The sequence below is a fragment of the Podarcis liolepis genome, assembly GCF_965112155.1.
Source record: "Podarcis liolepis genome assembly, chromosome: Z".
Taxonomy (NCBI): Eukaryota; Metazoa; Chordata; class Lepidosauria; order Squamata; family Lacertidae; genus Podarcis; species Podarcis liolepis.
In genome coordinates, this window is record NC_139570.1 from 32,702,802 (window position 1) to 32,716,073 (window position 13,272).

General features: G+C 49.6%; 1 protein-coding gene across 3 annotated transcripts in view; it reads right to left on the reverse strand.

Annotated features, from left to right (window-relative positions):
• Window positions 1-13,272, reverse strand: part of NOTCH1 (notch receptor 1) — a 96,403-nt gene that overhangs the window by 55,203 nt on the left and 27,928 nt on the right. For all 3 annotated transcript variants that reach the window (XR_014521360.1, XM_083484904.1, XM_083484905.1), the window contains 2 exons: window positions 3,988-4,250; window positions 3,529-3,867 (listed from right to left, as the gene is read on the reverse strand). Coding sequence is in view for 2 of the 3 variants with exons in the window: in XM_083484904.1 (XP_083341030.1) it covers window positions 3,529-3,867; window positions 3,988-4,250 (602 nt within the window). In the remaining variant the exon portion in view is untranslated. The remainder of the gene's footprint in view (window positions 1-3,528; window positions 3,868-3,987; window positions 4,251-13,272) is intronic.

Sequence of the window (13,272 nt, forward strand, 5' to 3'; positions counted from 1 at the left end):
AAAAGGGGAAAGGAAGAAAACGTGTGTCAGACCTGGTTTTTGGCCCCCTCTGACAATGGGGGAGAAACAGCAGGCTGTTACTTAGTGGCAGAGGAAGCAAAATTGCTCAGCTTGCTGGAAAACCTCAAGAGATGCTGTCACTCTGACTTGACGTGAAATGCCATCCAGTCTCAGAAAATATGGGTGCCCCATAAAAAAAAAAAAATACTGGAAAATTACCTTATATATTGGATTTGGAGCCTCCATGCTTGCTTAAGAACTTAAGAAGAGCCTGCTGGATCAGGCCCAACGTAGCATAGACAGTCACCAGCCAGGTGCCTCTTCTGGGAAACCCTCAAGCAGAGCACAACAGCAACCCTGCCCTCCTGAACATTCCAGCAACAGCTATTCAGAAGCATTTATTGCTTCCAAATATGGAGGCAGAGCATCGCCAGTGTGCCTAGTAAACTCTCCTCTATGAATTTGTCTAAACCTATTTTAAAGCCATCCAAGTTGGCCATCGCTTCTCCTTGTGGGGGGCGAGTTCCACAGTCGTAACTATGTGCTGCATGAAGAAGTCCATTCTAAAAGAACACAAGCTTGCTTGTTTCTTCTCTTGGGGGGCAGGGGGCCTGAACCTTGCTGGTTCAAATATAGCACGGTGAACTGGGTGCCACCCCTCGCTCTCCAGACATGTTGTGACCCCACTAATGGGACTCCCCCTTTTTCTCTCTCAGCAGGAGCTCTTGATCCCTATGGGAGGAAGGTAGCTGTAATTCAACAACAACCTGGAGGGCCAAAGGTTCAGCTCACATTTGTTCTTGGAGCATCACCATTTGTTTTGTTTTTTCCAGAAACTTAACTGCTGCACCCTGGAGGAACCAACACGCCTGAATTTGCATAAGACTATGTTTACGCTCACTTTTACTGTGAAGCCAGAGTAGCGAGCCCCCGGGTACAAGACTTTGCAGAAAAGCTGTGTGAGTATCTGGCCACAGCAACCTGTTTCTACCTAAGCTCCCAAGAGAGGAGATGTATAATAACTGTGGGGAGAGAATGCAATTTGAAGTGTGTGGGAGATTCCAGTGCAGGAGGCTCCATCGCCTGGTGTCCTTCCATTCAGCACAGCAGGAAAACAGGGCCCAGAAAGGAAGGAACTGCACTGCAATTGGGAGTGGGGGTAGAGAATGGGACTGGTGCCACACAGACTCAGCCAACCACAGGGTTTTATAGCGGAAGGGCCCTGCCCGCTTCACCTCCTTTTAGCTCCCTGTGCCGTCCATGATGTAACCTGCTTTTCTCTTCCTGCTCCTGCCGCTCTCTCTCTCCCCCGCCCCCCCCATGCGCAAGGAAGTCCTCCTAGCATCCTGACACTTGCAGCCCGAAACAAGGGGTCCACTTCTGCGACAGGAACCTAAGAAGAGCCCTGCTGTGGCTGGGTCTGGCCAATGGTGCAGCTTGCCCAGACTTCTGTTCTCCCTGTGGCCAACCAGATACCCCCGAAGGGAAGAACACAAGAAGGACTCAGGCACAAGAGCGGCAGCAGCAGCGCTCTCCCCCACTTGTGATTTCCCAGCCGGCTGGCATTTGGATGCATACTCTGCCTCCTACCAAGAAACCAGCTCCATCAAAGTCTGAAGGCTTAAACGTGACACAGCAATGGACCCAGAGACTTGCTTGTTTCCACACAGAAAGGATCTCCCACCCTCAAAAATAGAAGAGGAGGAGGAGGGAAAAGGCAGGATCTTGTTTGATCAAGGAACCCTCCTTCTCTGCTCTTCATTGACACAGATTTCTCCAGCTGCCACCCTGTGTCCTCAACTCAGGGTGAAAGCAATATACTTGAGAGTATACAGTGAAGGAGCTGGAGAAGCAGGTTCTGCAAAAAGATACACACACACCTAGAAGTGAAGCAACAGCTGTTTTGACTGCGGGCTGCAAGGTTTTTTGTGTGTGTGTGTTTTAGAAAACTCCTACTTCCTATATGTACAATAGAAGCTGCCTTTTAATGAGTAACTACAAATGGCCCATTCTGCCCAGGACCTTCCTACACTGGCTGATAGTGGCAGTCTAGGTTTTCACGTGGAGAGCCTCCTGGACATGCTGGGGGTTGGATTTGGGGCCTTCTGCACACAAAAAGCAGCCCTCCTCCTAAAAATAAAGTTAAGATTCTGAATAAAACAGGAACGTCAGACCAAAAAGCCATCTAGCTCCATACTGTCTACACAGATGGCAGTGGCACTCCAAAGCTTCAAGAGGAGTCTTTCCCCGCCCTTGCCTGGAGATGCCAATGGGGATTGAACCTGGGACCTTCTGCATGCAAAGCAGGTATTCTACCACTGAGCTATAGCTCAGAGAAGTTATTCTTGTCATGAAGATGCTGTGATTGGAGGAAAAATAATGTCCCCTGCCTGAAATCCTGGAGAGTCACTGCTGCTGCCAGTCAGAATGGGCAATATGGAGCTAGATGGACCAATGTCTGACTCGCCACAAAGCTGTTAAATTGCTGCCTCTCTGGCTGCTGTTAAGAGGCACAGAAAGAGGACTGGGTGTTAAAAAAAAAGAAATGCAAAGAATAGGCAGCAGGTCAGACAAAAAGAAAAGAAAAAGAAAAATTAGTCATTTGTGAATGCTAAAAAAGTAGGGCAGCTAAGATAAGAGGAAGCCTGATTTGTTCTTCTTTGTTACTTTTTGAACTTGTGCCTCTCCAAACTGATTAATCTTTCAAAGAAGCCCAATTGACCAATCTAAGGATCAGGCAGCAAAGACACTTCGCAACTCCTTTTGAGCCTGTCCCAAGCAATTAATCAGCTGGAGAGGCACCAATGCTTTCAAACTCAAAGCAGCACATTAACAGCAGCAGCAGCAGAAGCAACAGCAGCAGCAGCAGCAATAGGGGTCTTAGATAAAGTTAGCAGGCAGTTGGGATGGAAAAAACAACAACAGGGGAAGAGGGCTTTGTTTTTGAAGAGCCCGGCAGCAGCACACTCCTGTTGCGATAACTGACCCCTCTCTGCCCCTCCTGGGTACACGGAAGGATCTGATTGCTGCCTGGGAAACGGACTGCACTGATACTGAGCAGCACTTTGGGTGGGGAGGAAACCTATCTAAGGGACCTCTAGCTGCAGATGTCAAGCCTGGGTGCCACAGGACAGGACCACTAGTAGCCAGGCTGCTAGTGGGTAGCTTGCTGGAAGGGGCAAAGAAGCCCCTCTTTGCTCTGGGTGCAGGTGGTTTGCATGGGGCATAAAGAGCTGCCGTATAGCAGTTGGGCAATTGGAATATTCTAGCTTTATATCTCAGCACTGAGCAGCTTCCTGTATTTCCATTTAATTCAGCGCTTTGGTTCAGAACTCTTGAGGTCTAGAAACTCCTCTCCACAAACACCCTGGTGAAGGGCTGGAGCTCAGTGGGAGCCCCATTCTCTGGCTCAGCAGAAGGCAGCTTCCTACGTACCCACCCCCACCAAGGGCTCAGGGCCACTAGAAGCCAAGGAGGAAAGGCAGCTTCAAGCAGCCAGCAAGAACCGGGCAGTGCCCCCATCCATACCTGGCAGGCAGGTGCACTCGTAGGTGGTGTCTCCGGTCTGCCGGCAGGTGCCTCCGTTCTGGCAGGGCGAGGGGTTGCAGGGGACGTAAAGGTGCTCGCAGTTCTGTCCTGTGTAGGCCTGCCTGCAGTGGCACTGGTAGGAGCCCACCTCGTTGACGCAGGTGCCGCCGTTCTTGCAGATGGCAGGGGAGCGGCTGCACTCGTTGGTGTCCTCCTTGCATGTGGCCCCATGGAAGCCCGACGGGCACTTGCACACATAGGTCGATTCGAAGGGCACACACTGCCCACTGTTGGCACAAGGGTTGGAGGCACAAGGGTCTGCCTGCTGGCATGTTTTGCCTAGGGAAGGGGCGAACACAGAACACAAGCTTCCTTTAGAAAAACATTCTGCAGCCCAACTGAGTTGGGACTGATAATAACCTGGGATTGCTGGTGCTCAAAGACTTGCCGCCCGCTTACCTGACCATCCTGGAGGGCAGCGGCACTTGTATTCCGTCAGTGTGACAAGGTCGCAGCTCCCTCCATTGTGGCAGGGGCTGCTGAGGCATGCGTTCTCCTCGGGAGTAAGGCACAGCTTGTCAGTGTAGCCTAGGTGGCAGGCACAGGTATACTCAGCCACATTGCCACGGACGATGGGCTGGCAGGTGCCCGCATTCTTGCAGGGGTAGCTGAGACACGGGTTCTGCAGGTGGCACCGGCTGCCCACATGAGAGCTGGGACACCTAGAGTGAGAAAGAAGGGGACACATCAGGACTAAGGAGAGTGGTGGCATGGCAGCATTTACCCAAAACAGCAAACCTCAATGGTTACATTGCACCTCCATTGCCTCTGAATGCCAACTACAAGAGAGGAGACTACAGTTGCACTCAGAACACATCAGTGTTTAAAATTCCCAAGGTGCATTTTGCTCCTGGCGCAGGTCCAATTGAAACTATGTGGAGATTTCTGGGCGCAAGGTTGGCAACCACAATTTAAAAACCTTTGCCTTAGGCCATAGTTAATACCATTTCCGCTGTGTTGTGTTTCTCCTTGTATACTGGGACAAATGAACTATTGTAGAGCAAGCTATAGTCAAGCAATGTAGCTGAGATCATAGAATTGTAGTGTTGGAAGGGACCCCAAGAGACATCTAGTCCAACTCTCTGACAAGTAAGGCACTCCATTGTAGTGACCACAAACTAGGTTTAAGGTGACCCTTGGCGCCTAACTTATATATCTAACACTGCTTCCCATTGGGGCATCTGGTTAGCCAACGTGAAGGTTTACCATAAGAGGTCTACCCTAAGAGTAGAACCTCCATCCCCAGGGGCAGTCTAGCTCTGAATACCAGTTGTTGAGAATCACAAGTGGGGAGAGTTGCTGTGTGCTCAGGTCTTGCCTGTGGGCTTCCCACAATAGGCATTTGGACACCCATTGTGAGGACAGGGTGCTGGGGGGCCCCTTTGGCCATATCCAGGATCTAGCAATGGATATACAACTTGTAGTAGGAGGTCTTCCAGGAGACTTTTCCCAGCATGTTTCAGGTACCTCAGCAATCCATACAATGCTCAGGGCAACTGGTTGGTGGACCTGTATCAGCCCCTCCCAGCATTCTGCATTGTGCCCCCAAACTATCACCTCCTGCAGCCCATGTCTGCAATTGACCCCTGCCACCTGAAAAAAATGCCCTCTCATTTCCAGGACAGGACAGGTAACCTGTATATTCCGCAGGGCCACAACAGGCTTTTTGTTACCTCTTGTCACACATTTGTGGGTTTCTCTTGGATTTATAGCCCATCCCATTCAAAAGGTTCTAGGTGGGAAGCAACACATTTAAAAACAGCTGAATAAACTGTTACTGGGGACACAAGAAGAAGAAAGAAGGAGGGCAGGGCCTCAAGGCTGTAAATTCTTAACAGCCCTGCCAGATTGCATTAAAAGCCCCCTGCTTCTCGTCTCCCACAGTGGCTAGACAGATGCTTCTAGGGAGTCCTCAGACAGGGCAGAAACTCAACAGGCTTCTTTGCTTCCCACCGGCCCAGTAACTGATACTTGGAGGTAGACTGCCTTGGAATGTGGAGGTTCCACTGAGCTGTCATAGCTCATAGCTGTGAATAAATGTGTCCCCCTCCTTGAATTTTGTCCAGCCCCCTTTTAACAACTAGTGGCCTTTATGTCCTGCGGAAAGCAGCCATATCACAATTTGCACTTGCCCCCAGACTTGCTGCAAATCAATTTCACTGAATGACTCCTGGGTTCTGATGTTATGACAAGAGACAGGGGTCACTGCACAAGATAAAGGCAGGCTTCCCACAGAAGTCAAACTCAATCCCCTGGGTTTTTAAATCACAAACTACCCTCAGCTCCTGCAAAGACCTGAGCTGGAGAATCACAAGCAATCCATCAACTGTCCAAGCCTTCCACAGCCCATGGGAACCCTTTTTTCACATGCACCTTAGGCACCACTTTCACACCCTGGCCACACACTCCCACCCACCCCCAATGCCCACGAACCACCTGCCCCAACTCCTCCCAGAGCCACCGAGGGAGCTATAAATCTCCCAGCCTTCAAAGAGGCAGCTCCAAAGATCAAAGAGCCATCCCTGAGAAATCACACCCTTTTTTGCTGCTGGACTAGATGGGCCATTGTCCTGATCCAGCAGGCCGTTCTTATGTTCTTATGCGGTGGAAGTCAAAGAGCGAGGGGCCCACTCTGCGCTTGTCAACAGGTGAAGCAGCACCCTTACTAATGCCCCCACTCCTACTGGGTGCACAACCCTCGAGACAACTGCCTCGCCGCTGCCTTCAACTATAAGCTCCCTTCCAAAAGTTGTTACCTACAGCTAAAAAGGCAGGAAACAAGGCTCCCCCCCCCCATGCAACATATGCCAGATTATCTCAGTGTGAAAGCGCTTCCATTTTTATTTTCTCTCTTTCTTTCAAAAAAATAGAGACATCCTAGCAGCAAACACACCCATCCATCAAGTGGTCACTGGCAGAGCCATCTGTTACCAGAAGCCAAAAGGGCCAGCTCGTTAATAAAAGAGAGAGACCCTAAACAAAACAAGGCAGCGTGTGACACAAACACATATGGGCCGGAGAAAGAGGCGGATTTGCAGATGTGAGTATTCCATGGAAAGGATGCTCTGAGATTCCAGAAAGCTACAATCATTATTTTAAACCAGGAGAAAGTCTTTCAGCAGCAAAATCCTGTGCAGCTCTAATCTTTCTTGTGGCCCCAAGTTTCAGTGCTTTGGGGAAAGGAAGGTATTTTAAGGATAGCCTAGCAAAAAGGTGGCAGTTTCTTCTCCTGCAGAGGGCTGCAGTGGTGATGTGGGGTGGAATTCTGGAGAGTCGAAAACAGCCCTGCAATATAACCATTGCAGCATTATCCCTGGTGTGGGTGGGAGGATGGAGAAACACTCCAGAGCCCCCATCTCTAACGTGGGTATTACATCATGTGCAAAAAACAAGATTTATTTTAAGTTCCAAATGTTTTTTAAAAAGAGCACCCAGTCGGTGTGCAAGCACCTTCTCAAGTGCCAACCACCTCGGACCCTGCAATTGTCTAGTGAGGGCTTGTTGGGAGCTGCTTGGTTGGTGCTGACCTGTGACAGGGCCTTTTCAGCGATGGCTCCCCAGCTGCAGAATGCCCGCCCTAGTGGGGTGCAGCTGTCTCCATCATTATAAGCTTTTCAGGAGGAGGAAATTAAAAACATTCCTGCTTACCCCAGCCATTAGGAGGCGGAAGACAGCTGCTCTAGGAAGCCTCATGCTAATAGGATGGAAGAATGTTGTCTAACTGAAGTTGTTTTTAGAATGCTTTTGCTTTGGTTTTAAATGGTTTATCTGTTTGCCACCCTGGGCTCGTTGGAGAGGAAGGACAGGGTATAAATTGAATTAAACAACCACCATCACCACCAGTACGAGGCCTCTCCAAGCAATTCAAGTGATTGGTTTGGTCTGAATGGGGCAATTTAATATTCCTGCCTCTGGCCTGAAACACTTAAAAGTGGACTACACTGCTGGGCTGGGCTGAGCAACTCTCAGTACAGCATTCCTACCTGCAATGCTGGCATAACAGAACTACACAACAGGGCTGTTATAGACGGCTCTCTTGCCCCAAGAGAGCAATGGACAACATGGCAGGAACACTGTGGGCTTTAGCCTAACACCCCACAACTTAAAAAGATGGAGGGGAGGGTCAGGCCTCTCAGGACTGTTGTGAGGATAAAATAGGGGGGGGAGAGACCCACATACACCAGCTTGAGCCCCTTGAAGGGAAGAAGGTGGGATAAAAATGCAATAAAAAGATAATAAATAAATCCACCGGATTCAGGACATAGAAGCCAATTCTGGTTCAGAGGCTGAACTTGGCCCTTTGCAAGTGAAACTCTGCCTGTATGGTAGGGAGAAAAAAGAGAAAAGGTGTCCTGTGTACCATAATTCCCCTCTTTCTTTCCCTTTTTTTCCACAAGGCTGGTTACATGAACAACCCAAAGAGTTCAAAGGCGGCAAATGAAGGCCCATCCTGTGCCACAGATGCCCGAACAAAGGGCCAGGAGACAGGTGGGTTTGTGCTAGCCAGGTGTTGACAGGGGCTGTCTTGGGAATATCCCTTTGATTACAATGATGGCGATTATTATTAAGAAGCGCCCTGTGTCTGGATTCTGGAAAGAGAGAGGGAGGGAAAGTTCCCTCCCCCCCCCTCTCTCCTTCTCCTCACCGTTCTCAACTCCCTGCACCCGCCATCTAACTTTGCCACGACTCTGCCATCCTGCACAAAGAGGACTGCAGCTGGCTTCAGCCCCAGCCTGCTCTTGCATTCATGGAGAATAAGCAGCACTTTACACAGGGGGATGGGATGTAGCAAAACTGCCACAACATGGAAGGGCAGCCTTTTGAGGCACAGCCCATTCTCCTAGGGCAGCTGCAGGGTGAGTGCCAAGAACTTTCCCCGCTGCCACCCACAGATCACCGTGTGGGGGGCTGGAGGCATTTCAGGCAAAACTGGTACCCGCCAATTTAGCCCCACAGCCAGTGTGGTCTATGGCCAGGAGTGATGATTTGGAGCCATCGTCCTGCAACATCTGGAGGGCAAGAGATGCCCCCACCTGCTAAAACCTCCTCTACCCACCCAGAACCATTTGCAACTTAAGACTGCTCAAGGCTCCACAGGATCAACCCCTTGCAGCATCTCCAGGGAGGGCTGGGAAAGTCTCCCTGCCTGAAAAGACCCCTGAGAGATACTGCTGCCGGTCAGCGTTGGAAGGACTGAGCTGAAATAACGATGGTTTGACTTGACGCAAGCGCAGCTCCCTCTGTGTCCTTGCACTGTTGCTATTATGGGGCTTCAAAACTGCTCGGCTTTGGGTGGTCCACATTCAACACTTTGAAGACCTGGGAGGCCAAAATGTGTCCAGATGATATCAATAAAAAAAAACCCCGGGGGGGCAGCAAAAACACCAAGTGGGAGACCAAGGCAGGAAGTAGGTCAGCAGAACCAGCTGATCCAGAGGGAGCAAGGAAACCCAACCCCCCCAAATGTCCTTCATGCAAATGGAGAGAGCAAAGGAAGGAGGCAGCCAGCAGCCACCCCTTCCTCCTCCAGCTCCACAAACTCCCAAGCTCCCATTGTTTGGGGTCCTTGTGTTTGTGAGAATCCGAGGACATTTCAAGTTAATGAGATGGCATGAGCCAGGCCCAGTGAAAAGTGGGCATAACAGAAAGAGAAGGAGGAGGGGAAGAAGGGGAGGGGGAAGGGAAAAAGGAAAGCAGGGCATCTGCTGGGCAGACAAAAGGGTGCCAGGAGCAGGTGCGCATGTTAATTAGAGGGTCAGAGCAGCTGCTCTCCCGCTCGCCAGCCAATGTGCTGTTCCAGAGGACCGAATGCTGCAGGGAAGGGGGAACTGCAGGGGGCTGGGCGTGCGCGCGCGTACACACACACACACACACACACACACGGCTCTGTTAGGGAATTCAGCTGCCTGCTTTGGCGCTGCTCAGGGGAAAGGCGCCAGCGAGATGGAGGCATAGGGCAGCAATGGAGGCATCCCGAGGAGGCGGCTGCAGGGCTGCTACTGCATGTGTGGCTACCAGCGGCTGCACCCTCTGGCACTTCCTGCGGTGGCTCCCTCTCTTCCTTCTCATAAGCTCAGATTGGAGAAGCAAATCACCCCAAGTGCATGGCGCTGGCATTAAAGAGTGTGTGAAGTGGGAGAGGTTTGTGAGTTGTTTAAGGGAAGAAGGAAGTAGCAAACTTCCTTATTTCAGCAGCCCACAGCTGGGTATCTGTCTGCATTGGGGCCAACCAAAAGAAGTCACATAAACAGCTGAAGGTCCCAAGTTCCCCAGAGCTCCTGCTTGAGTAAGTTCATGCAGCGCACATCTGAACTATGGAGCTCCCTCCTGCAGGAGGCAGTGAAGGGCACCAGCTTGGATGGATTTAAAGAGACTCATGGAGGAGAATAAGGCTAGCAACAACTACTAGCCATGCGGGTTATACTGTGCTCCCATGGTCAGCGGCAACAATGCTTTTGAATAGAAATTGCTGAAGAAAACACGAGAGTGAGTGCTCTTGTGCTCAGGCCCTGCTTGCACATTTCTCTGGCATCTGGTTGGCCACCACGAGAGGAGGACGCTGGACGAGGTGGACCACAGGCCTGAGCCAACAGGAACCCTCTTTAGTTTCTCCCCCACTGTTGGAGGCAGTGCGCCTCTGAATACCAGTTGCAGCAAATTGCAGGAGGGCAGAGTGTTGCTCTTGTTCTCAGGTCCTGCTTGTGGGCTTCCCATAATGGGCATCTGGTTGGCCCCTGTGAGAACAGGATGCTGGACTACATGGGCTACTGGCCTGATCCAGCAGCCAGGCTCTTCTTTTTTATACAAATGCGGGCCGCCTGCTAAAGAAGAGTTCTGGAAGTCTCAAAAGCTTGTCAAATTTCTTGAACAACTTTCTGGCCGATACTATCTTACTGCGGACACTCTCCGGACCGACTCGGTTCCACAGATGTTGTCTGTGCAGCACCATGCCAGCAAGCAGGACTCACAAATCATGCTGTGCGCCACGTCTGGGAGTAATTTTGCTCTTCTACATTTCCCACGAACTTTACTAGTAAGGAAAATTGCCTCATATTTGTGAGCCACTTGCAGGAAATGCTCTCATGTCTTTACAAATAACAATGAAAAAACCATACTTTGCCTCGGTAATGGACTGGATGAGAGCCAACAGACTGAAACTCAATCCAGATAAGATTGAGGCACTGTTAGTGGGTGGTTCCCTAGACCAGATGGGTGGGAAATCGCCTCCTCTTGATTGGGTTACACTTCCCCAGAAGGAGCAGGTTTGTAGCATAGGGATACTCCTGGATCCTTAGCTGTTGCTCAAGGCTCAGGTGGCCTCAGTGGCCCAGAGTGCCTTCCATCAGCTTAGGTTGGTGGCCCAGCTACACCCCTATCTGCACAGGGATAGTCTAACTACTGTTATGTATGCGCTGGTAACCTCAGGGTTAGATTACGCAATGTGTTATACGCAGGGTTACCTCTGAAGATGGTTTGGAAACTTCAGCTAGTGCAGAATTCACCAGCCAGGTTGCTCACCGGAGCAAGACGGTTTGAGCATATAATATTACATCGATCCCGGTCCGACAGCACTTGCTAACAATTTGTTTCCGGGCCCAATTCAAAGTGCTGGTTTTGACCTATAAAGCCTTAAAAGGCTCAGGACCGCAATACCTCAAGGACGCCTCTTTCCATATGAGCTTATCTGGACCCTGAGATCATCTTCTAAGGCCCTTGTTTGTGTGCTTCCTCCCCGAGAGGTGTGGAGGATGGCAACACGAGAACGGGACTTCTCTGCAGTGGCTCCCCATCTGTGGAAAGCTCCCCCAGGGAAGTTCACCTGGCGCCTTCATTATACACCTTTAGGTACCAGGCAAAAACGATCTTTTTAAACCAGGCCTTTGGTTGATTTGATTGACATCCTATGCCCTTTTAAAATGTGGGGGGTTTTTGGTGTGTGTGTGGGGGGGGTGTTATTGGGTTGTTGTTTTTATTTTTATTATATATTTTGTGGTTTTATATATTTTGATATTGTTCTGTGAACTGCTCTGAGACCTCCAAGTATAGGGTGGGATATAAATTCAATAAATAATAATAATAATACAATAATAATACTATAGACATCATTGCAAATCCTTGCAGAATCCATGTAGTTTGGGCTTAGCCAAACTATGGATCCAGGGGGCAAAGACTCTATTAGTAACAATAAAAAAAAATACAGTAAACGCTTGCAAAGCCACCCTCTACACTGCGAGTACGACTAGCAACAATTACAATCCAGCAGCTTTAATTTTATGATATGATATTCTCTGATTTATGATGGTTAATAAACTACTTTCCCATCCACACACTTTTTTTTTAATCACTTGTTTCTTCCCCATTTTCTGTAATGGGCTGTCATCAGGTCAAACCATATTTGAATGCTGATTTTAAATTTGTTTATTTATATGTTTTAATTATTGATCTTACCTAGTTTATTTTTATTGCTTTGTATTTATTACAATGACACTTCTAAAATGTGGGAAGCTGCCTTGAATGCCAAATAGGGAGAAATGTTAGATATAAATACATTAAACAAAGAAAGAAATAGGACGATAGCTCAGATGGTAGAGCATGAGACTCTTAATCTCTGGGTCATGGGGTCGAGCCCTACACTGGGGAAAAGACTGCTGCATTGCAGTGGGTTGGACTAGATGACCCTTGTGGTCTCTTCCAACTCTACAGTTCTATGATTCTTGGGGGAAATTCCCCTCCCTCATTCCCTACTGGAATGTAATGTGGTTTGGCTTAAAACGAAAACAATTAACACCTGGATCTACTGAATGAAATTTGTGCCTTATAGACATTTAAATTAAAATGCATTGGTTGTGCGGGTGTGTGTGTGTGTGTGTGTGTGTGTGTGTGAATCCCTCCATAGACAGGAGGAGGCAAGGCAGTAGCTAGGTCTCTGGGTGGACGAGGCAAGCTTTCAGACACCCTCAAAGGTCAGAGCATGGGTCAGGAAGGTTTATCTTGCCTGGGCCAGATTGGTCCCATAGAGATCCCTCTGTGGGCTGGATCGTGCGTGCGCATGAGCAAGTGCACCCACAATTTTCAGTGTCTGCGCATGCACAGACACAATTTCCAGTGCCACAGAAGTGAGTCCCCGTGCTGTGCTGCGCCAGTTTAGCGCAGCATGCGAGCCAGCAGCTCAGTTCGGGGGCAGGTCATAGGCCGGTCAAACGACCTCTGTGGGTTGCTTCTGGCCCATGGGCCTTAGGTTGCTGACCCCTGGTCCAGGGTAATAGTGCTTGACTACATTTGGTTGTCTGACTGAGCATCCCCCGACCTGTGTCTCTGTGATAAAGGCTCTTGCTTATCTACTGGAGAGGTTGGCTCTTAACCCTCCCGTGGATTCAAGATCTGCTGCAGATAAGCACCAGATAAACTCATGGCATATCTATCTGCCCTGGTGAAGATCTTCCGTTGGAAACTAAACCGTTGCATTGACCCACCATTCCTAGAGTGTGCATTTGTGTTGTGTGTCTATAAAGACAAGCACAGCTCTCTGTGGCCCCGATGCCTGCAAATAAAAGCTTGGAAACCTGTGTGGGAAGAGGGTGCTTCAATTCTCAGAAGTCCAAACGAGGCTGAAGAAAGCTTTCTGGTGGTATGCAGAGCAGGGAGGCAAACTGTCGCATCCTGTCAAAGCTCTTTGTGGCTCCG